Genomic DNA, 25,802 nt, shown 5'->3' on the forward strand with positions numbered 1-25,802 from the left:
TCTGGGTGCCCACCCAGCCCGTCCCCACTCGCTGGTCCACAGACCACACTTGAGCCCCCTCCTGTGCTCAGTGAGCAGCCCGCATTTACCCTAGCAGCCTTGTCAAGCTCCACGGTCACCATTTTTCGGAAAAAAAATGTGATAGCGAAAACGTGCATATTTGCATATGCACAAAAATGCACATTTTTGAAAAATGTGTATTTTCGCGCATACACAAATATGCGCATATGCGGAGTGCAGGCAGGGGCAAGTGGGGGCAGGGTCTCAGTGAGCGGGGCTTGGGGGTGTGGGTGGGGAGGTTCCACCAGATCCCCAGATAGAATTGGGTGCCCGCGCCATCCCTAGCTGTCCACTAAACCTCTTGAGCCACTAGCAACTGTGCATCCTTTCTTGGAAGGTGGTATTCTTGGGGACCATTATATCTGCATGCCATGCCAGTGAACTCTGTGTGCTCAGAGTAGACCAGCCTTATCTCTCTTTTCATCGAGATACAGTGGTGCTCAGGCCTGCGTTTCTGCCTACTGTTGTGGTGGGTGGAATTCTTTTAAAATCAGGACATTGTTTTGCCTGCTTTCTTTGCCTCACCGTCTACACCTTTGGAGTTGACCATGCATACACTCAACGTTTGTCATGCTCTGGCTTTTTACAAGATGAGGACTAAACATTTTCGACTGTCTCCCCGCCTCTTTGTCTGCTACAGCGGCAAGTGCAAAGGCCAGCCTCTCTTGACTCGGTGCTTTGCTTCCTGGGTCGTTAAGACCATTGAGCTATCATATGAGCTGGCTGGGCTTGAACTGTCTGCCCCAACCCAAGCTCATTCTACTCATATGGGAGCAATGTCAGTTGCATTTGACAGAGGGGTTGCCATCCCTGAACTATGCCATGCTGCAGTCTGGTTGATGCCATCTACATTTTTTAGGCATTACAGGTTGGATGTTCGGGCAAGAGCTGACTGTACTTTGGTCATGCTGTCCTCTCATCCATGTTGTAGTAGGGCACTGACCCATCTCCACTTGCTACTCACCCATATGTGTGATTCAGAGACCACACAGGTTGCTACCTGTAACAGTAGTTCTTCGAGTGGTCATCTATGCATTCACACAACCCACCCACTGTCCTCTCTTCACTATCATTCATATTCAAGTTTGATGATGGGTACCGAAGGCACTTCCTCTAAGTTTTGAGGCTGCAGTGTCAGTCTCAAGGGCCTGAGGGAATAGATAGGAACCCACTAGGGACATGAACCCTGGGACGGTGGGGTCAAGGTTCCCAAACTCCTCAGCTATATAAGCTTTAGCTTCCCGAATTGAGGCTCTGAGCAGGCACAGAGCCCACATGTGTGAATGCATAAATGACCACTCAGAGAACTACAGTTACTGAGTTACAGATAGCAACCTGTCTTTACAGTGTAGAGGCATTTATTTGGTGCTCATCATTTCTTACTCACGGTTGTTTATGGGTACTTTAGATGATGTCATAACCCTCCAGTTTTGCTTCTGTTTCTTAAGACCACTTTCCTGGAGGGTTTTTAGGGCAGGAAAATGGAGTATTACTGGTGAAAGTAAAAGAAAATGTATTTTCCTAATTGTGTAATTGTGTTATTCTGCTATAGCATAGTGCCGCCTCGAGGTTATGTAGTGGAAAAGCAGGAAAGGAAAAGCTCTTAGTGCTCAGATCTCAATTCTGTGATGAAACCAAAAGCAGATACAGCAGATTAACAATGTCATGTAGAAAAGCTTGTAGTGTTTCTGTTCAGTACCCCCATCAAGAATACTTATTCCATTCCCCTTCCCATGCAGTTTTGAGTCCTACTCCACAAGTCACACGCGCACACACCCTCAGGCAATGATTTGTTTTTTTTACTCCATTGTTCCAGCTCTCCGACAGTTTAATATATATATTCAAGCAAATTCAATAAAACTCAAAGTTCTTGGGAGAACACGAAGATTATGCTGAGCAAATAACTGGAACCACTAAATGAAAAATAGGAACAATAATAGTAACAGCAAAATTGCAAGATTTACAGAGATTTAGCTGCTCCCATTGCAACCCCACTGTTCATCTGCAATAAAACCAAAAAAGCAGCACAATAAAGACCTACGGATTTGTTTTCATTCCTGTGGACAATGGAAACTGAAATGAGTTTTGTGTATTGGAGTTTAGGTGGGATGGGTTGCATAAATAAAATTCTCTCTCAAGATCCAAGTGCAAGTGTTATTCAATGGAAGTAGCAGAGTAGTAAAAGTGGCAGCTGGGAAATCAGAGGTCTGGAGAAAGATGGTTGTTGTCTAGAGCCCCCTTGGTGCCTCTCTGCTGCTTAGAGAAGGGCACCAAGATCTATGGGAAGTTACCAAGAGCCTTGAAAGCCCCACCGAGGAGAGAACTATGATATCTGGCTCCTTAGGCAGTCATTTCTTCAGCTGGTGATATTTCCACCAGGGTTCACCACAGTTGATAGGTTGTTACCAAAGGGGCAACACAACAGAAAATCATCCCTTTGGGCTGCTCCTTTGTGGAATGGGTATAGAACATAAGAGCCCAATCTAGTCCAGCATCCTATCTCACACAGTGCCCAACCAGATGCTTCTGGGAAGCCTACAAGCAGGACATGAGAGCAATAATCTTCTTCCATTGTTCTTTAGCAACTACTGCTTCTAATTCTGGAGTTCCATTCTGCCTTGGATTGGAGGATAGATTTTGCCTTTGGAGATTTGTGGTTGGCATTTTCTGAGTGGCTGTTTTCTATCCCCTTCTGCTGCTGTTCCTTTAGTTTTGTTGAGGAGTGTTGCTGCGGGATAGTGATTGTTATGTGGGACTTGCACATGAATTATAGTGTAGGATTACAGTTATAGAGCTGAAATTCTTTTTAAGTTGTTTTAAAGAAACTTATAGTAAGGTAAATTGAGGAAGACATTCCCATTAAAAATATTGCAATATAACAAAATGGATTAGAAACAAGACTTCTTTTAATGTTTTAGACAAAGTAGTATAATTTTGTATTCACGTAATGTTAAGTCAGTCATAGAAAAATAAACTATCTTACAATATACTAAAGTGACAAATTAATAAATAATTAGAAATTAAAAAGTTAGTCATGTATTCTACAAAAATACATTTTCAATAAAATACGCAGTAAGTTTCAATGGAAGTTATGGCAGTGATTTCAAACTGTTTTAAGATTATAATAAACAATACGAAATTACATTTAGGCTGTAATCCTATGAATGTTTTAACATAAAATAAAATCTACAACTCTCATAGGATTGTACCCTTATACTCTGAGCCTCTTTCTTTCTTAGAGTCTACATATTAAACACCGAATTGAGAAAAACATGACTCACCCATTTGTTTTTACAAAAAGAACAGTACACATTAAAACATAACAAAAGCAAGAATAGCAGGAACTACTACAAAATATACATTTCAATTTAGACCTTTTTCTTGTTCAAATTATATTGTAATACCTAAGTATTAAACAGATCATGGTATGGCAAACAGAAGGAAAATCAGATATATATGTTCACAGAAATTATAAATATCATGACATTCTTAGTGACATTGGGTACCTTTTTTCAGAAGTGTGCAAAGCAAGGGTGGGGAGAAAAACTGTATCAAATCTCACAAAGAATTTGGTTATTTCAGCAAGACAGGTTGGGAAATTTCTGAAGAACAATACACATTATAATCCTAAAAGTGCTATAATTGTGCAGTTTGAGCATTGTAGCCTCGATGGAGCATGTCTTCATAAATAAATATTTTTTAAATTAGACTTCAAAGATCCATGGGATCACAATGCACAGTTTCATTCCAATGCTTTGTCCCATCCATTCCAGTGCTTTGGGATTCTCCTTCCATGCAATGGGATGTGTGCACAGAGCTTCCAACAACATTGTAGAGTTAGGATGCGAACTGCACACATGTATGGATCAGGACAGGGTCTTTAAAAGTTAACAATGCAATCCTATATCTGTCTACTTAGAAGTAAGCCTTGCCAACTTCAGTTGCACTTGCTCCCAAGTAAATGCATATAGGATGGCAGCCAAAATATACTAGTTTTTAGTTTGGTTGACAGAGTGATTGATTTGATGACATACAGTTTCAAAGTCAGAGTGATTATCCATATGAATCTACTCTCCAATTGCCATCTTCTCATATATTTGACATCTCACACTTTTCTGCACTAATACAGTATTTTCAATTTTATATCAAAACTGGTCAAATTGAGTCAAAAGCTTTAATGTATTTTCTTGATGACGCAAAATTTATTCCTAACTATGAACAGTGGCAACATTTTAGCTTTAAAAAAAATCCAGTAGTAGTTATATCTTTATTTATTCCAGTCTTTTACAAGAAACAATTATATCAAATATTAGAAAGACCCTGAAGCAGACAAGCTCAGAACAGTTAAGAAATAGTGAAAGAGATTCAATAAAATGTGTACAAACACACTTGTAGTTTTGTCTAGTGTTTTCTAAAATACATCATAGTTTTATGACGTGACTTGCTCATTCACAGAGCAAAATGGTTCTTCAGGATGAGAATCTCTCTACCAGGGCTAGCCCAAGATATTTGGCTGCCTGAAGCAAAGGACAAGATGGCGCCCTCTCCCATGCTATGTACAAAAGCTGCCTGGACTGGTGGTTGGCTTCAACACTGGCAATGGGACAGCGACCGCCACTACATCTGAGGGCTACAGACTAGCTTAGAAAGTGCAAGGCAGCCCACATGGCCCACAGCTCTCTCCTCCAACACTTTGCTGCCATCTCCCAGCATCTGCCACCGAAGGTGACTGCCTCACTCTCCCTAATAGAAGGGCTAGCCCTGCTCCCTGCCAAAAGGTACACAGGAGTTGCCAGGAGTAATAAACTTCCCCAGCGATCCTCTAAACATTTGCAGCCCATTTTTACATGGAAGTAAGTCCCACAGATACCAATAGGGCTTGCTTCAAATAAAGTATCCTTAGGACTGCAGCCTAAAGCTGCTATCCTATACCTACCTATCTGGGAATCAGCCTTATTGAACTCAGTGGTGCTATCTTTTGAATAGGCATGTTTAGGATTGTGTTGTTAGTGTCTTTTGAGCACACCGGATGCAAGCCTATTTATCCACTCAGCTCCAAATTAGTAGGATATCTGGGCTTGCTCATCAGTGCTGGCAGTAGTAAGGAATTGTAACTTCTTAAGGGCACAACCCTATGCATTTTTAGACAGAGAAAAGACCTACGACTCCCAGCAGCTAAACATGCATAAGACTGCGGCCTAAACAAACTTTTTGGATTCCCTGTGTCCTCTACCTGTGGGCATGTCTGGTTCCACATTCTTTCCCTCTAATCTGTTTGTTCCAAGCACTCAGAAAAGGAGTAAGAACTGACAGTTGACTTGTCACTTATATGCCAGCTACATTTTTCTTAACACAGTTTGGGAATCCCTGCCATAGACCAAACCTGTGTTAGCTACCTCTAAAGTGAGAACAGTGCTTTTTCGTCACACCAGTTGAGATTAACATTCTATGACACAACTAATAAGTTACATTATGTTAAAGTGCTACAATGCAGAGTGGTGTTGCGAACCAATATAAAGCTCACTTAAGCCAGAACAGTTCAGTCTAAGCCAATTTGATCTATCAGCCTCAAACAATTGGCTCCCAATCGAAATACCTTAGCTTTACTCAGCAATGTAATTGTTAATCAGTAGTTAATGCACATTTATTTTTCAAAAAGGAGCAGCTCTAGTTGAGATCTAGCCATGTTGTGCAACTAGACTTCCAGGTCACTTCGTTACAGTATTCAAAATCCTACCCACCCACCCCAAAGTATCAGGCAAGATCTTTCAAATATACTTCTTGATTGTGAAAACAAAGCTTTGAAGAAAGCAGTCTTGTCTTCAGGAGCTGCATTTTAAAGTTTCATTTACTTGTAACTTGCTGACATTTATGTTTATTTCTTCAGGTTTATCACGTCTGTAGGTTACCGTTTTTGTACAAACAGTAGGCAAGAACGTCTTATCCTTGAAGGAGAAGATATAACTGGTCAGAAAGCTTCACACAACTAGCATTTTTATGTTCAAGAAAAACATTAATCATGGGTCACTGACATCAGTTACCTTCTTTGTTGCAGACACTCTGTAATCAGCCGAGGACGTAATTTTACTATTGTTCCACTGCAGAATTATACGCCAGATTATAAGAACATTAAGTGACCCAATCAGAAATGTAATTATAAAGTTTTTGAAAAAGATTTTGAAGTGGCTTGGATCATTGGAGATACATTCTGCAATAAGAAAAACAATATGTAAAATTTACATTGCCCCCTAAAAGTACATACAGTAAACCTAAAATGCACAACCCTAGTGTGATAAGGTAATGCAGAATTTTACATGGTTAAATCATTTCATTATGGAATTATCATTCTGCTAAATACCAAAAGTAGTATGTTAATCAAGGAAAACATGTTAATAAGGAAGGTCTTCCATTATGCCACTGATACATGCATTGTGTACAAGTAAAAAGCACTAGCTGAGATCAAAGACTTGTTTTGCTAACATCCTGCCTCACAACCAAAACTATGAGTGGAGTATGACTTTGCTGAAGGCACAGAAAAGATAAATGACTCCCCTCCTAAATTTAAAATGCTCCATGACAAAAGATTTTAGTGTTGTATCTAATAGACAACACTAACTCTCTTCCTATGCTATTTAACAGCTATAAGTGTTGCAATTCCAATAGTTCCAGTTCATGAATCTCTCTAAATATAACAATACATGTAATTAAATTCTTTGTATACCTTTCAGTTAAGTTTGGCTCCCATGATTTAAAACAACCCTGCCCTCTGCAAGGAATTGAAATCCCCAAAATCATACATTCCTGAGACGTTTTTGAGCTGGGGTAGACAATTTGTGGCCACCAAGCTTTTATATATAGTGTAATTTCTTAAAATCCCAAGCTTCATTTTTGAAAGAGCCCTCTGTTTTTGGTATGTGATGACAATGTAGTTCTCCGTGCTAGCCAAGTTGCCCACCTATGCTATAAACCAAGTGGACTGAAAACTGAGATTACACCTTACACGCAAACACACACAATAATAGCCAAAAAGCCTCTATAGATGGGGGGGGGGACTGATAATGGGATATGTGCGTGCGTGCACGTGTGTGTGTGTGTGTGAGAGGGAGGGGGAGGGGGAGAGGGAGGGAGGATGGGGAGATTGATCTTTAGAGAAGGTGACAAAAAGGCTAAGCACCCCACCCTGGCAACTTCTCAGCTTTCAGCTGCCCCTACCAGAAGAGGTAATTCATAATTCAGTTGTGCACACCTAATGTGGAGTAAGAATAGCCTTTGATTGATTGATTGATTGATTGATTGGATTGGCTTTGTACCCTGCCTTTCTACCAAGACAAATGGCACTCAATGCAGCTTACAGTCATAAAATAAAACTTGATTAAAACAATAATAAAACAAATGCATATGCAGAAGCAAAAACATATGAAAAACATACAGCCATATAGAAACATTTCTTCCTGTATTACTCTGGCTGGTTTTGTCATTAACAGAACTAATTTCTCAAGGGTCTAGGAATGCCTGACCCCTGATATTGAGCCAACACTAGCCAGTTATATTTACTGTTGTTAAGGTTTTGCTTTCCCCAGAGAAAATATCTTTGTTGTAGTTCCTGCATGAAAATATAAATATTAGCTAAAGAAAAACAATGTCATCTACAGTAAACAGTCAAGAAACTCACAACAACAAAAAAGTGTTTAAGCACTAGCACTCAATTTCTTGTGAGCGTTCGTTTCAGCCACATTATGACCCACCTGAAAAAAACCCCAGTCTGCTTGACATGCAACCAAGAAGATTCTGAGAATTCTGGCAAACCACACATAGAAGACTGAGAAGCAGAAGAAAAAGCCGATATCAAAACATATAATTTGACTACACTTGGCAATTTGTCACCAAGTAAGGAAAGACATCTATTTCAGTTATGATATCTTGTACTAAGAATACACACATCATGTAAACCCAACAGTGGGGGATGAAGAAATGTTGATGAAGAAGCATTATATCAGGTCTACAGACAATATATATGGGCAATTTCTTTACTTACCTGAAGATTGCTCATTATAATGTACCCTAAAAGCACATGAGGTTCTGCACTGATCAAGCGTAATCTGAGACAAGTTGGAGTGATGACAGGACACACAATGTCTGTAAAGCAAAATGAAACTGAATGGATACTTTCATGTTATTCATCTTCTCTTAGCTGCAAAGTTCTACAAAGCCAAATGTGCATCTCACCAATTCAGCAATTTGGTTTTCTTACTAGCAATAAGGTGCGTAAGGAGTACAACATTCCCTTGTTCAAGGCTGCTTGAAACAGGAGATGGCAGGGTACCAAAAGTGAACCATAAACTGTAGTCTTACTACTACTTATTGCAATATGTGCAAAAGATGAATGACTGGGACTTAAATTTTCTTTATTGACATGTAATATCATTAAAGATTCAACAAATAAAGACCTATTCAGGATATTTCACTTCATTTTCATTTATTTCTATACTGCCCAATAGTCAAAGCTCTCTGGGTGGTTCACAAATGATCCCCAAAATGATTTTAACAAGGCTTTCACCTATCACTCAGAAAACTAATACTGTAAGATAGGGATTAGCAAATTAAAGCCTGACTATATACAGCCCACCAAGGCTTTACTCCCAGAAAAGAAAAGGAAAACCTTATATCCCAATTATCTCCTTTCCTAACACATTCTTTGCCTTTGGAGAACTGTAGGAGCTGTGGTCTGAGAACACCTGAAAATGCCCAAAAGAGGCAAAGGAAGAGACAGTAAGACCGTGTTTGTGTTGTGTCTGACATGTCAGACACTGGCAGACATGTCTTACTTGCTAGTCATGAGCAATCTGCATGTGTGGCAAGTCATGGCATGTGATGCTGGCTTGCTGAATGCACAGAGCTGTGATCTAGCACATTTTGCAAGGCCCTTTCACCCAAAGCAAGGGCTTTCAGGACTCTCAGGCAAAGATGAGGGATCACAGAACTGGTCCCAGGGCTGGGACCATGATAGTAACTTAAACCCAGTGAAGGGATATGTGTGCGTTTGTGTGTGTTGGATGGGACTGAAGAGCAATTAATGTATGCAGCTTCCACGAGACTCCTGTGATTAGCAAAGGAAGTATATGCAATGCTAATTCCTGTTGAAAACCAAAGAAAGAAAAGGAGAGCAAGAGAGAGAGAGATGGACAGAGGGAGGGAGGGAGGGAGGGGAAATTCTAAACCCTTAAAGATCTTGGTTAAAGGCTGTCCTATGGATTATAATGTGTGATAATAACCCATTGATGCTAGGTTTTATTCTGGTTGTATTTTTATACCGTAGTTTTAAGCTTTTATATTTTATCCTGTTTATATTCTGCACTTTTTGTCGTTTGAATTCCTGTGAACCGCCCAGAGAGCTTCGGCTATTGGGTAGTACAGGAATGTAATATAAATAAATAAATAAATAAATAAATAAATAAATAAATAAAAAGACAGACAGACAGAACCCAGAGCGACACATACACTCAATCTCCCAAAAGTTCAGAGACTGTGCCTTTATCCAAGACATCTCGAATCACGATTTCTTCCTGGCAGCCCCTTTGTGTGATGCCATGAGTCAGCAGCGGAGGACTGCATGGGCCAGGGCAAAAGCTTTGAGGGGTAGTGGGTTGTACATTGCCCACACCTGCTTTAGATACTGCAGATTAAAAGTGACAAGTTTTAGTTCAAACTCATACCGCTTGTCACTGCACGTTGTTCTACAAGAAGGGCAGAATTCACATAAACGGCCCAAACTGCTAGGATCAGTGCACTTGCATCTTCCACACACACACGTTCCTCTTCCACTGCAGATCTGGCCATTTGGATTCATGCAGTGCTTCCGTAACGATGACGAACACTGGCAACGGTCACCTTCCCAACCACCAAAGCATTTGCATTTGCCAACTTCACATTCACCGTGGCCTACGGGAGCAGAGAATAAAGGGTGAGACCTGACTACATTACTCACTAAAGCTCTGCATCAATCTTCTTGAACCTGATGCCTTCCAGATGCATTGAAATGCAATGCCCATCATTCCCAGGCAGCATGGGAGATGGTCAGAACATGTAAATGGTTCTTCCTCTCTCTCTTTCTTCAACCCCCCCCAACTCACCTTTTATCGTCCGTACTCCTCATTCCCAACTGCAACCAAGCTTTGAAGTACACATAACGACACTTGTCCATATTCAACCTTCCCTCCCCAATCGTCCCCCCCGCCATTGTGTATTTTAAACTGCAAACTTCTTGGGCATAAGTCCGGTCTATTTTTCCCCATCTAATTCTGTATGATGCTATGTATATGGATGGTGCTGTAGGTAAACATGAATAAGAAATAAAAGAGATAGAATTATCAAACCTGAATGGGTAAAATACTGCAGAATTCTGGCGCTTACCAGCACATAGGTTTCCAAGGTAATATGAGCAGGAAAAGTTATCCTTTTCACAGTATTCACCATATACCATGCCAAGTTTAGTTTCGTGGCAAATACATTTTCCACCTACACAGTCTCCTTGACCGTTGCAGATTAGATGGTTGTTATGCATTTTGCACTGCTCAGAAGAGAACTCTTCACATGTGCTGCCCTTGCAGTTTGATGTTTCAGCATCCTGAGACAATTCATTGCCACATATTCTTTTGTGCTTTATGCTGTCCTGACACTGACAAGCACACCTTGCGTGTATATTAACTCTGGTAGATTCATTGAAACCAAGGGGTTTTAGTATCACATATTTTCTTCCTTCAGTTGTACTGCATCCTTTCATGGCAATGGAGATGTTGAACAACACCTGCGATATAAAAAAGTAAAAAGTATTTACTTACTATAGTGTCAAATGTTTTATAGGGGCTTGATGGAAACTAAAAAATGCAAGTAATTTCTATGTATACACGCTTTTCAAATGCTGACTTCGAGGGTGGAGGCAGGGGGAAGCCACCTGTCACCATTCCCTCAACAGAATTCTTATTTTTGGCCCCAATATGAATTAGACAAGTTGGCCCATTAGAACTAATCTCCATTTGAAACCAACAAGCACCCGCTAAATCTTACTTCTGTCTTCGGACCACTTTCCAAGTGATCTTTTTCCAATACCCATAAAACTTGTTTGTAGGAACAAGATGTACACACTTTATATCCTGTCATACAGATGACAATCTATTTTTCCAAATGCATTGGGAAGTTACATCTACAAAAGCAGTTTCCGCATAAAGATTTGTGCAGCTAAAAGGCATGTTTGTGGTCACAATAAGGTGTGCTTGATTGGCCTACTGCATTTTGAGGTTGCCAACAAAAGGTAATTTATGTGCAAGAGGAAGTTTGTGTTCAGTTAGTTCTCTTAAAAATACACATTTTCCCTGCAGTCACTTTCCCTGCAGTACTGTTCAATTTCAGAAGTGGCTTGTCTCTGTGACAGTGGAAACTGCAATGGCCAAAGAAAGACTCCACAGGTTTTAACTGTGTTTAAATACTACTACTTTTGATGCTCATCACAAACCTCAGCTTGGAAATGCTTTCTCATGCCCCAGTGTACCGATCCACTGCAAGCATATGGTTTGGTTTTCCACATGAGCTCTTGATCTGCAAGGGCTTCCCTGAGTGATGAAGCATCTCACACACACACACATGCAGACGCATGCATGTAAATGGGGATGCTACCATCCAAGAGTTCAAGGAGCAGCTTGCAGCACTTCTGGAGCATTAGACACATGCAAGAATAAAAGGACATTGAAATAATGTTAGAATAACACAGATGATGCTAAAGACCATCCAATAGGAACTGTAATCAGCATGAATGCTTTTAACAACAAGGTGTTCACCTGGGGTTACTTTTTTAAAAAAATTCCTGCATTCCTTCACACACACACCCCTTAAAAGATTTCACTCAATTAGGCCTCACGTAGACAGTATGAGCAGACATAACACCTCAACTCTGGGAGCAGAGAGAAATTTTAAAAAGCAGAAGCTTACAGATAACCTCAAGCAGAAAAGATGTATTCTTGGGATTTAATTTAAAATAAATCCCTGCAGAAGTATAATCAAGGAACAATGTGGAGGGCCTAAGAATGTGGCCAATAGAAATCTACTTTAAATCCCACAAAGACCCTCTTCCACTGAAAAGCTATTATCAAAATATTAACGAAATATTTCATCTCCTTTGTGAATAAAGGAAAGCTCATACTTCAGCTGTAGCTTTCACATTTTTGCATCCCTCCATGCCTGTTTTTCTACTTCCATCAGGACAGATCGCAGTAACATTGACATGTATATCTTGGACTGTGTTATCCACCTGAACTTTCACTTCAGAGAGCAGCTTCTGAAACAAAAAAACAAACAAAACATTCCATTCCCATTGCATGGCAATATGTACTATGCATTAGCATCCAGTAAGCACTAGCATGCCTGACTCAGTGGATTTAACTGAAACGAAAAAGCTTGTCTGTCTCTGCATAAAGGAATTAATTGTTTTCTCCATAAAGGCTCCATTATATATCATTTAGTCATGCCAAGAGAACTTATAATCCTGAAGAGGAGGAACAGTATAGCAACGTCTGGGCTTCCAGCTAATTTTACAATTGTACAATTCAATATTTATGACAACACTACATTCCACTCAAATGCTGTAGGGCAAGTTCACACATTCAATTTTTAACATGGCAACATGTACTAAGTGGCCACTGGTTCAAAGATCTGTCACTACCTAGAACACCTCGAGACATTTGTCAAAGGACAAGATGGTGCCTCCACTCATTCCATACATAAAGCCAACCAAACTAGCAATTGAATTTTACTTCAACATGGGCAACAAGTAGGGATATTGGATGAAATCCTTGATGGAACCCAATGAGTTTGGATTTTTTATGAATCTGACCCATGGATTCTGCAGCGGACTGGCTTTCTCCCTGTCGGGTGGATTCTGTGAACTTGCAGACCATTTTTCTAACTTTTTTGAATTTTGCACAAATTTGTCGTAGAAAAATATGGAAAAATAAAAAAGCTGGCCAAAATGTGCATTTCCAAAATGTGCTACAGCATGAAAATGCACATTTGGGGAGAATTTGCATGTTTGGGGGGAATTTGTGCATTTTCACATGTGCAAATTTGCACAAATTCGCAATTGTGCAAATTCACATTTGTGCAAATTTGGTAACTAAAAAAAATCCCATTCTGTCAATGGGCTGGTGATGGAACGAAAGGCACCTGGCAATCTGCAAAACGCAGATGGAATGGATTTCACACAATCTGTACATCTCTAGCGACAGGACAGTGCTTTCCACTACCCCCACCCCTCCAGGCTAGCTGAGGGGGCATAGAGTAGGCCACATGGCTCACACAGCTGTCTTCCATCCCCTTGTTACTGATTTCCACATGTCAGCATGTGCTGCTTGAAGCAGCTGCCTCACTTTGCCTAATGGTGGGGCAGGCCCTGCAAAGCAGGAACACCACTGTGGTGGTAGCAAGTGCCTTGTTTTCGGTGGCAACAAAAACACCAAGGCTACCATGACGTGAGTTGGTAATAGCAATGATTACCTATGATTCTAACCTTTCTCCCTGGGGGACATGCTATGTCACCCTCCCACATGAGAAAATTAAATCAAATATGCTGTCAAGGGCTCCTTGGAGGCCTCTCTCAGTCTAATCCAGTAGCCAAGTCCAGACACAGACAAAGGGATTCCTTTCAAAGCTTTATTCTTCTTTTACAACTTAACAACTCTACCGTTAGCAACTAGATCTGAGCAGCAGAGTACCTATGCCCTAAGTTGGAACAGTTGGTCCCCATTTGAAAGGGAATTACTGGCAGACCCCTGAACTTAAGGACTAGGGAGAGTCCCTCCCCTTTTCCCTTGGATCCTCTGGGCGCAGCCGTTGTTTGCGCGCCAACCGGGCACTACGCCTCCTTTCTGCGCCCTCCATTTGGCGCCGCTCTCTGCGTCGGCGTCGCGCGTCCACCAAGTCTGCTACGCGCGCTCTGTCACTCCCTGGACTGCTTTCTAAGCTAGGAATGCTGGTGGGAGGAATCTCCGTCAGCTGTTGGCCCTGGGAAAGAGGAGCGCGCTCCTCTCCCAGGAGCGACTGCTCTTCCTCAGAATCAGAACTGCTCTGGGATTCTATGGGCTCAGTGTCCACCCTGACATATGCAGTATCCCCCCAGTGTATTTATTTACTGTACTTTTAAACCGAAAATAAAAACAGCACAGAATAAAAGAAAGATAAAGCCAGCAGCAAAGAATAAAACCATTACAGCGTCACAAAACCAGATTAAAACCAGCAGCAGAACGCAGTCTTAAGTGGTACAGGGCTGTACTAAATTATTATTCTGAATATGCTGATTGCCTCAGAGCACTAAATGAATTTTTAAGCTCTATTCAAAAGTCAGAATTCAAGTGAAAGCCATAAATCTAGTAAAAAAAAAGGGGGGGGATTTCTTTCTCGGTTAGATCACAGTGTTGTCTTTCTATAAGGAAATGTGTCTGATACGGCATATATATGTGGATGGTGCAAGGAGGCACGGCTTCACTCAGACAGGGTGGGCACAGTGTGTTCAACCCTGACGGCTGTGTAAGTTGGCTTGAAGGCTTTGCATTCAGGTTCCACTTGTTACCCCAGAAGCATGTTTGGATGAAGAAAAACCTGTGATCTCACTAATTTACTAAGAGAACAGTTTTTAAAAGTACTTATATAGATATATGGACTCCCTGAGCACCTTGCCATATTGCAGTTGTATCTGAAGCCAACAGGATATTCACTTTACTAGCTGCTTTCCTGAAACCTACATTAAAGAAAAAAGAAACAACTGTACATGAACTTCAAAAGCATGTACCTCATAGGCTTCTACCACCAAATCACTGAGGTTTGGTGCTTGTGATTCTATCTGTCTTGCAACAGTTCCAGGCAGTAGAGGCAAAAGGTCCTATGGAAGAAGAGAGTTAGAGGTATAATGCCAGTTTATCTATTGCCTTTAAAGAACATAAAATTATTATGTTTAAAAATACCTTGTACCAGTGAAATTGGCTTCCTTGGACTGCAAATATAACATTAATGTTGTTGTCTATGAGCTTTTCAGAAAGTTGACCAAGTGATGGATGCTCCTGTAAATCACATAAGGGGACACACAGTGTGGCGTTTATAGATTAATAGGATATACAGAATGCTATGAATATGAAATTAACAAGAAACCTTACATACATGGAGTTCTTATAGTTTCAGTGCGAATGACTGAAGTGGAATGTGCTAAGGGCACATTTACAAATTATGTTAATGATTTTTTCTGCATCACAATTGCAGTATCCTGAATTACGTGCAACAGCTGACATGGATGCAAGCTAGGTCAGTAGTCTTCAGTCTTTTCATCTTCAGAATCCATCTTTATCCTGAACATGCTTTTAAACTATGCATCCATTTTAATTCTCACTTTGTTTTCCTTCCTTCTCTCAAAATCTTTTCCCCCTTCTCTTGTTCATTCCCACACTCATCTCTCAGTTTCTCTCTCTCTCTCTCTCCCCTGCTGTTAAGCCAACTGTTTCTGCTGAGAGCCACACTCCCTCCTGGGTAATCTGTAGGGGGCTGCAGACAAAAGTGGGTTGACCCCTTTTCTCTTTCTGCCACTCTTTTTCTTCTCTTTCTGCCACCGGTTTTCTCTCCCTCTTCCTTCGGTGCAGCAGGCTGTCAGGGACAGGTGGATCTTGCCACAGGTCTGAACTGATCCCATGCAAAGGGGTTTTGAAATTGCTTTGAGAGCCGTAAGTTGCCCACTCCTGTCTTGAATCATCAGAGATCATTGCCTCTTACCACATCAGACAAAGCCCTGCCCCTCCTTCATCTGCTCCTCCCATCGGAGCCAAACTGAGAGGTGATAAAGTAATGAAAGGCATATGAATGTATGGCAAATTCACACTTGATCAGATAGCAAGTATCGGCTCCCTGCACTGTGTACATGTGTGAAGTGTGCAGGTGAAAACACGCTTCTGTCATGCGTATACATTCAGTTTTTAATTGCACAGGCATCCCCTAAAATTACAGATGTGATGCAATCATTGCATATATATCCTCTCCACATGTGTATTTATAAATGGATTTATGAGTCATCTGTCCACTAAAAATACTCAAGGCATTTACAAAATGTTATTATCCTTTTAGTGTGGCTGCTGCTGGAAAAGGGAAACTTGTGGGTAGCAGTTGTGTGAGCGGATTCCTACTGAAACAATAGAGGCGAGGAGGAGTTTAAACCCATAGCTGTACTACAGTGTTCAAAAGCACGGAGAAGAATGCAGGCACAAGGAGCTGCATCTACCTGTGCTGATGCTAAAAGTACATCTGTAGGTGTGTTGAATGGATTCACACACAGACGCACACACACCTTTGTCTTGCTATACCACTCTTTTCCTCTGATTTAAGCTTTCATTTATCCTAGAATAATAATGCATTACACATGTGAGCTTGATCTCAATAAGGGTCCACATTTCATGCCAATCATTGGACACTCAGCAGTTTGATCAGATGCTGAAATGGGGGGGAACTTCAGGTGAAGTGGACCATTCAGACTTGGGGAAAAGATATTACTCTTTAGCTAGTGTTGTGCATATCTGTAAACCCTGTCCATTTAATAAAAATGTAACCATCTTCTCAAGATGGATTACAATGCAAGGTAACTAGTTTACCCAGTCTCTCCTAGGTGATCCCAGGCGTCCACATCAAACATACTTTCAGAGTGTATTAGTGAAGAATAGAGCTCAACAAGGGGGAGGGGTAAACAGAAAAAGAAAAGGGGCACCCAACATCTGGCTAGCATTAAAGCTAGGGTAAGGAAATCATAGCCTGTGCTATTTTTCCTTTTATCCCAAATTGATGACTGGGTAGAAACAAATTTCCTAAATCGTGCTGGCTGCAACAACCAAACATTTGCCCTAATTTGTATTAGCCTTTTGAATAACATAGTATTTATTTTGGAATGGAATTTTGCAATAATTTGTTGCTGTTAATGCTTTGTTGCTGCATCAGTTTCAAAAAGTGTCTACAGATGTTCACTGGCTTCTCAGCACTGACTAATTTGCTGTAGAAATACAGATTTAGCACAAGTCACAGAACATCCTCCTCTGTGTTGCCGTGGGTAGGATGTATGTAGTCATCCCTTCACCATTTGTATTTATGATAGCCTTCCAAATATTGCTATCACATTTTTGTAGAGTTCTACTGAACTTTACAAGCACAACATTTTTGATTCCGGATCCCCCATTGCATTGGATCCAGAGTTAGTCAAACTCAGAGTAGACCCACTGAAATCAATGAGACCGCTTCTTCTGTCTTTTCACTTACTGCAGATAATCAGTTCAGACAGAAAAGATGGAATAGCTGCTCAATGCCTCCTGATCACTAGCACCCCGCCACCTGGAAGTACCCTTACAGTCTTTGTCATATGAATCTTAGTTGAGCCAGACACAACAAGATGTGTGAAGAGTGGGTTGCTTCATCAACATCTCTTCCTCTTCTCTGCCGAACACCACAAGGTCCAAAATCTACACGGTCCAAAAGGTACTCACACTGCACTGACTGTGAGGAAATATGTTGGCATACTCCTTTCTGACTAAATGAGGCCCTAACACAAGTCAAGTGAGGAGGGATACAGTAGATGTTCATGCCTCCCAGCAGATGTGCATCTCATTATGTAGGCCCTTCTAACACTTTGGGAACCACAGTCCAAAGCTAATACTATATACGACATATACCTTACCATACTGGTTGCTTTGACGTACACATTATCTTTCAGATGGCAGTTTCCATCATTAGGAATTACTATCCCTGCTAATTTACTGTCAAGAGCCAGATGAGAGGTTTGATCTGTCATCATGAGAAGAAGACGCTTTGCTTCTTTGCGCCAACCAATATGGCTCTACAGAAAGAAAAGAAAAATGGACTCTAAGATGTGTAATGGAAAATGCGAGTGAAGAGGAGACATTGAAATGTAGTTAAAAGATATTGCACTGGTTCAGAAAACTTCTGTAGGTTCTATTTCAATAGGGTTCAAAGTGGCCTGAAATACAGTGGGTTATATCAAAATGTTCCCTTCCTTTGACAGAAGGCTTGAAGGCTTACAAATATCCACAAAAATACTTTGATGGACATGGAAAGAAAAAGTTGATGGGATAACCACAGGCAATGGAAGCCCTACAAAACTGCCTTTTGATCTGTGAAGAGCTACCACATGCACACAATGTTCAAGCACCACAAGGCACAGTAATAGCATTCAGATCTTTTGCCACATTACTGGTTACCTCTTACCTGGCACACAGCTGCCTGAAGCATAGCATCAAAACCTCCTTCGGGTGTGTCAATATTTCCAGAGATTTTTTGTTTATTAATTGCACTTCTGAATTCTGCTATTTTGTCAGTCAGTGATAAGACATGGATATAACCATGAGGAGGCATGCAATCCAGCTCATATTCGCTATGTGGTAAAAAGAAGAGATGCAAAATTATAATTAATTTCTAAGCAACATTTTAATAGAAGCGGTAGTTAGCTATAACACGATGATTATATGATGCCTGCATTTTGGCAAATGTATCTCAGTTTGATAAGCCGAATTATGAATGAGCCTTGTGGCTCCACATGCATCCATTCCTCTCTTCATGCGAGCTGGCATATAAACCAGGAAGTTTTCCATTATCTATAGTTGCCTGTTACATCTGAACCAGGAAACTATGGTTAACTACTTCAAAACAAGCCAGGTTATTAAGCCAGCTTCAAACCATGGCTTCATATCCTGGCTTGTTCAAGAAGCCATTAACTATAGGTTCTCATTTTGAATATAATAGATAACTATAGTTAATGGAAGAATTCCTGATTTGTTTGGATGCTCATGTGAAGGAAGGAGCAAAGCAGCTGCACATGAAGGCACAAGGCTCATTCATATCTGGAATTATTAACTGTCTGAATGTGGTCATCATCTCTCTGTCTAACTATACAGATATACACAAAATGTAATTTCATATCACAACAACAACAAAAATAAGACACTAAGTGTTGATGTAAGGGCATGGTCCTGAATACCACAATTATGAAAAAAAAATGGGGGGGGGATAAGCTTCTCCCTTTTAATATCACCAAAGGGGGGGGCAAGGCACAGAAATGGTAGCTCTGAGCCAAGAGTAACCGGGCCACCTATTTCTACCTGCAACATTCCACCACAGAAGTGAATTATGAAAGATGCCATAAGGTTGCAGAGAAAAATATGCACCCCCTTTCCCAACATCTCTCTTCTCCCGCCTCCCCCCCACCCTTCCCGTCCCCAGTCAAAATGTCCAATATTTTGCTAGCCATAGTTTTAAAACATTTTAGGTTAGTTTAAAATAAGGCCACAAATTGAGTCTCTCTCCCCTCCGCCTCAAATCAGAACACTACAGGAAAGCAAGCTGTCTGTATGACCAAGTTGCAGAGTTTTAATTATTTAATGCATACTGTGTATTCTAGAAAACCTAGCTCCACAAACATATTACATTAAGAACACTGCCTCTTTTATAAAAATGAGATCATATTTCCCATCCTGACCTGTAGGCTTTTGTGCTGGAGCAGTGAGCTTTAGGAGGCAACATATTACAATTACGTCAGCACATTTATGATGTTACAAGATGTTATGAGGCACTGACACAAGTCACAGCTGATAAGAATCTAAGAACATAAATGCTGTGCTGGATCAGACCAAGGGTCCATCTAGTTCAGCATTCTGCTCACACAGTAACCAACCAGCTGTCGATGGGAAAGCCACAAGCAGAACATGAGTGCAACAGCATCCTCCTGCCCATGCTCCCCAGCAACTGGTGAACATAGGCATACTGCCTCTGATAATGGAGGTAGCATATAGCCATCAGGACGAGTAGCCACTGACAGCCTTCTCCTCCATGAATTTGTCCAATCACCCTTTCAAGCCATCCAAACTGGTGGCCATCCCTACATCTTGTGGTAGTGAATTCCATGGTTCAACTTCAAATATTTCCTCATTTATTTTACACCCTATATTTCCTAAAGGTTTATATTACAATAGTTTGGTTTAGGATGTGTATGGGTGAATTTGTGTCATAGATATGCATTTAACATTACTTACCTGCATTGATTATGGATTCTTTCTGGGTGAATACTAATATAAGGTGACACTGTCTTATCCACATAGGATCCAAATCCAAGTCGTAAATCAATGGAAATATTTTCCATCTTTCGAGATAAATCAAATCCAACAGAGTTTAATTTTTCTATATTTTTGTGCATAGATGCAGACACATCAACCAAATAATAGAGATCCACAGGGTACTTTTCCAGTGGGCGGACTTTCAACATAAAACTTGCTTCAGATCCTGACGTGTAAAAAGCAGAACTATAATCAATATTTATCAATAGTCATGTTACTTTAAAACCAAATCTTGTAAGCATATCTTCTTTCTAAAACCAGTTTTATTTGGATTATCCTCTTGATCCTAATTCCTAACTGTAACTAACCTGAGAGTACATGTAAATGCATTTGCCCACATTTATTCCTCCCCAGTCTCTCCCTTTCATTCCCTGTTGTTTTCCCTGTTGTCTATTTTAGTTTTGCATCCTCCTTGTGGTTTGTAAGCTCCTCCCTGGATTTGCCTCTGCAATGCAATATATAACTATGTACTGATGGTGCTGTATTAAAAAAAAATGAATAAAAGTTTGTGTCTGTGCGTAAGTGACAGAATCAAGAAGAGTTAAGGAAAAGTAAGCTGGAGAATAACGGTGACCAAATGTACCAAGAGGAACACTTTTTATGGAAACAGAGGTGGGAGTGAAAAGAAAATCCAGAGTTTTTCATGGGCTGGAGCTTACAGGGAGAAGTCACAGCTGATTCTATTCCTCTCTTAAGCATAGTTTGGCACTGTTCCCCCATAATGCCCCATAATGCACTGTTTTCCCATAATGCCTTAAAATGATATAGCATCATTCTAAGTTGGGTGTTATGGAGCAACATGGTGGCTGCCTGGCCACAAGCCAGAAAAAAGAAGACCCCACCGATTTTCCTGATAAGCCCCCCCCCTCATTTGTAGAATTCTCTCTCATTTTCCCATCTAGTACCCAATTTTCACAACCTGTGAATGGGGTTGCAAAGGTAGGGTGGGTCTTTTTCGCTCAGTACTACAAGTAGAAAATTAAAGCACTGCGGTCCACCCTCATAAAACTTTGGCTGGATTTGTTGCAAACAAAAATCCTGCAGAGTGTGTGTGTGTGTGTGTGTGTGTATGCGTATGCCCCCTGGGATAATTATCCTTTGACTTCCTTCTGTGGCACAAATCCACTCAGTCAACTTCTCCATTGGTCTGACTGCCCTGCCTGCTAAACGGATGTCTTTTCTTTTCTCACTGTCACCTCACCATGTGAACTACTGCTGTTGTAAGCAAAGTAGGGTAGTAGTAAGATAAATTTTTTTCTATTCTCTTTCATGCTGGGTTTTCATGTTCCCCATCTGTAGGATTCCAGCATTCCTCCTTCTGCTAAGGAAAATAAATAACAGGTGGGAGTAGCATGATGAAGAAGAAATCACTGTTCTGTTGCTACTACTCTTAAAGAGGAGAACTGTGCCAGAGGCCGTAAGTGCCCCATAATATTCCCCAGCAGATTCAGGGGTCCTTCTAAAAGGCTCAGAGAAGGGCTCTCTCCCTGGGAAATTTACTTCTTATGTTCTTGCAGCATAAGTGGTTAAAACCCATATTCGTTAATTTACAGAGTAATGATAAAGCCAAAACATAATATGTGGTCCATGGTCCGAATAATAATGTTGGTATATATTCTTCTGGAAATAAAGCAGAAATAAGAAAATGGGAAAGGAAAAAAGAATGAGCATGACTTGCTAGAAGATCACTAAATAAAGATCAATAGTGGAAGAACATGTAACAGGGGTGACTTTCGTTTCAACTGAACTCATTATGCAAAGAAAGTACCTTTTTATTCAAAACTATCTGCAGAGACAAGACACCAGCTATTCTGTGATAGACTTGCAATTTAATCTTTTCAAATAATCGGTGTAATGAATGTTCAAGGTGAATAGTAACAAGTTCTGGTGTTTAAAAAAGCAATCTTTCTACATATCCCTTTTAGATCTCATAGTGCAAAGTTAGTCTGGCTTTATGAGAATAAAAACTATGACTCAAAATGGGAATGGATTTGCATATAAATTAAAGCCACTAGTTCAGGGCTGGCAGTTTATGAAAGGATCTGTTTGTTTTCTTTACAAATGGAATATCCTTGATCTTAGGTTCCGTTCCAGTTTAGGTTCATCAGTATTTCCCAACTCTCCAGTTCATTGCTTCCAGGACACCAGTTGCTGGACAAGAGCCACAGTTCCAGCAGTGGCTCCTCTATTCAGGTAGCCACATAACAGAGAAGAGAACTGCCAATCCCAGAAAGTCCCCCTCAATCTTTTCTGCAATAGCTTCCTGACATAGGCCTCATTCAGATTTAATGCTAAACCACAGCATCACTCCACCAAGCCTCAACAAGCCTTGGGTTTTGTGCTCTGACCCCTCTGGCACAGTGAGGAGGCTGGAAGCTTTCACTTCTGTTTTAGGGTAACTGCAGCTTGTCATTTGAACTATAGTTGAAGTTGCCTTGATACAACATCGTAATCTTAGCCACAATTTAGTAATCCTAAATTGTGGTTAATCAAATCTTCTGGGAACTTGATTATTATTGATCGACATATTTTGAATTTGTTACGTAGTTGTGCTTGCGGGGGGAGGAAGGAGGAAAAAGGGACCTGCTTCCAGTTCAAAATAACAAAATCAGATTACGTTTGGGATCAATGAAAAAAGAAATCATTCCAGATTGAGTACAATTCTATAACAAGATATATGTCAAATTGTTCAAAAATCAAGAATCCTTAGAGCAATCTATCACATGAATAGTCCTAAAAGGAAAAAAAAAAGCTCTTATTTTTAAGATATTTTAAAATATGCCTACAACTATTATATAGTCAAAATGTCTGGGGACATCATGCTTATTCTAATTTGGAAATAATGCAAAAGCTAATGCTGAGAATTGTTTGTGGCATTACTAAGCAGAGATATTGCAAGAAACTGAATAGGAGTGCATGAGAAACAAATGTCCCTGTTCAGTCCCTCGCAGGTAAGTTGAACAGGGCCCTCTTCCAGCCAAATACAAGCAGGGCCCCTTTCCAATGCCACCACTTCCTGCCTCCACAAGGGCCCACACACTTCACCTGAGGCAGAAGGCATAGACAAAGGGGTACTCGAGCTTCTTAGTGGAACATCAATTCTGGCCATGGAGGGAACTGGGACTTTATGTCCCAGAATCCCTGGCAGAAGGAGGACACATTTTGAAATTGATACCAGCCAGAAGGCCTAGAGAGGCCTTCTGCCTCAAGCTTTTCTTTCTTTCTTTCTTTCTTTCTTTCTTTCTTAAAAAAGTATTTCATGGATAGGAATTTGTTTGAATCTTCTTTCTGTCTGATATCCTAGTTAATTTTAGTTTGTTTTCTGAAGTTTGTGATTGCTTTATTTAGATTGTTAGGCTGCTTGCTACTTTATTTTATCAGTCTTTTTTGGTCAGGAAAGCTTCAATAATAGATATATAAAGCTGCACCCTACATTTGGCAAGATCCATTCATCATCGTCGTCATCATCGTAGTGGCGCACTGCCTCTATAGCATTTTCAAGAGACCACAATTTCATGTCAAATATTGAAGAACACCAGGTACACATATTTCATTTTAAGACTGCAAAAGCTGAATGCCAATTCCATAGATATGGATAAAATGCCATGCCAAAGCTGGTTTTGAAATCTACTCCAAAAAATGTTTTCCTGAATCTCAGAGGTCACATTTTTATTAACTGTGTTCTTGTTTGCCCCCCAGAATTCCATGCATACTAACAGAAATGTAGGATGTAGTTTCCAAACTAGGCAGCCACCATCACGACTTTCTGGATGACATGAAGATGGCTGCTTTATTTATGATATCAATGTACACATGACTGATGACACTCATGTAAATTATATAACAAACAATTTTTTCAGATTACAGCCATGTTTGACTTGGCAGAGGAGCAGGAAACAGCATTATATATCTAGTAATTAAAAAAAACACCTCAATTAAAAAACAACAAATGAGTCAGAGAAGCCTTATTTGTTGATGCTGCTGAGTACTCCCCCTTGAAGGGAGATAATGAAAACCAAATGAGATTGCAAAATAACCTGCTCGTTTTTCTAAGGCTTCTTTTTCAGTCTTGTTCAGTGTGAAATCATTTCCATCACTAGAATTACTGCTGGTCTTTTATTGTAACGCCATTCCGTGGAAGGGATGGTCATGTTTTCCCACCACAATTGGCAATGTTAACAAGAACTTTACATTGATTTATATAAATATGCAGACCCTTGAAGGATTAAGTTGTTTTGGGTATATCACTATCTCTTGGCCTAACCTCTCCCACAGGGTTACTGTGTGTGTGAGGGGGTGGGGGTAGGGGAATGGAATAGCTTCATGCGTGCAGTGCCAAATTCCTCAGAGCAATTTCTTAGCGGGATACAAATGTGAAATGATAGTCACTGAACTATTGCATCTATGAAAGCTTCAAAGTTCTCCCAGTTGTGCTTGTAAAGCTGACTACATTAAGATTTCTGTTCTCGATCAAGGAAATGATATAACTCTATTTACATTTTCCTAGCTTTTAAGAGCATGGAAGAGGGAGTATCAGAGATAATGTGATTTCTGAAGTCATGCCATGATGCCCCACCCTAGCAACTTCTGCGTCCTGCACCAGCAGAGCTACTCCTAATCAAATCTAGCCTGCCACTCACTTCACCAGGGAGACCCTAGTGCCATGGTGGCAACATGCAGGCACCGTGCAGGGCTAGGAACTGAGGTGAGACTGGGAAAAGCAAAATATGGTAGGGGAACTGGAGGCAGGAACAACCCCGACCTGGTGCTGTCTCTCACTCTACAAATTGTTTGGGCAACTTCACAGGTTTAGCAATGGCAACATTTGACTTCAACATGTCTGTGCTATATGTGCATCAGCTGTGAATAGCTCACTGAGGAAGTCCTGCACATATCTGGCTGGTATTGCCATATTCTCCCCAAAGCCAACTCTTGAATGACCAGTTCAATGTACTAAAACCGCACTAAGCATTACGGTTTTACACAAGAAGTTCATGCAGAAGTTCCAAACTTCCAGGCAACTCCCACAATGTGAAATACTTTTGTCATGAATAGAGTTTTTGTTTTCCCTCATTTAAACCATCACTTTAAATCCCCAAGGGTCTGGAACACCAGCTTTATGAATAAACAATGACTTCTACTCTATGCTGTATTAACATACCACAGCAACTGTTTGGAGTGGACTACGCATATACCTGTGTAAACCTAACATGAACGAGGCCAGGATATGCTCAGTAAATACATCCCACTATAATTCTGAGAATGAGCAGCTGACCCAATCTCATCTTTGCAGATGACTGACAAGATGTGTTAACAGCCTATGAAGCTTTGTGGTATAGGTGGATGTCCATACAAGATCTCTAAACTCACTTTTGGCTTATAAATATTAGCTATGCATGAGAAAAGTAATTTCCAAAGGCTTTGTTATGCAAGAGGCAGAAGTGTGTAGTGACAGATCAACAAGAAAGGGATTCATGGGATTCCTAATATGGAGGACTTTGTACCGTTTGGCTGAGTAGAGGATGCAGAGCATGTTATTAGAAGCAGCTGGCT

General features: G+C 40.6%; 1 protein-coding gene across 4 annotated transcripts in view; it reads right to left on the reverse strand.

Moving 5' to 3' along the window:
* Positions 1 to 1,847: 1,847 nt before the first annotated feature.
* Positions 1,848 to 25,802, reverse strand: part of ITGB8 (integrin subunit beta 8) — a 54,471-nt gene continuing 30,516 nt past the window's right edge. For 2 of the 4 annotated variants that reach the window (XR_014792357.1, XR_014792356.1), the window contains exons 4-15: positions 20,169 to 20,415; positions 18,349 to 18,514; positions 17,801 to 17,959; positions 15,066 to 15,161; positions 14,894 to 14,983; positions 12,254 to 12,388; positions 10,471 to 10,864; positions 9,774 to 9,999; positions 8,096 to 8,196; positions 7,806 to 7,879; positions 6,102 to 6,268; positions 2,946 to 6,005 (exon numbers count right to left, since the gene is read on the reverse strand). Coding sequence is in view for 2 of the 4 variants with exons in the window: in XM_084858601.1 (XP_084714727.1) it covers positions 5,883 to 6,005; positions 6,102 to 6,268; positions 8,096 to 8,196; positions 9,774 to 9,999; positions 10,471 to 10,864; positions 12,254 to 12,388; positions 14,894 to 14,983; positions 15,066 to 15,161; positions 17,801 to 17,959; positions 18,349 to 18,514; positions 20,169 to 20,415 (1,904 nt within the window). In the remaining 2 variants the exon portion in view is untranslated. Of the gene's footprint in view, positions 6,006 to 6,101; positions 6,269 to 7,805; positions 7,880 to 8,095; positions 8,197 to 9,773; positions 10,000 to 10,470; positions 10,865 to 12,253; positions 12,389 to 14,893; positions 14,984 to 15,065; positions 15,162 to 17,800; positions 17,960 to 18,348; positions 18,515 to 20,168; positions 20,416 to 25,802 lie in introns of all 4 variants that reach the window. The other 2 variants (XM_084858601.1, XM_084858600.1) reach the window with 1 other exon arrangement.

Source organism: Heloderma suspectum, chromosome 5 (genome assembly GCF_057233095.1).
Source record: "Heloderma suspectum isolate Gila_16-S chromosome 5, 16-S_ref, whole genome shotgun sequence".
Classification (NCBI taxonomy): domain Eukaryota; kingdom Metazoa; phylum Chordata; class Lepidosauria; order Squamata; family Helodermatidae; genus Heloderma; species Heloderma suspectum.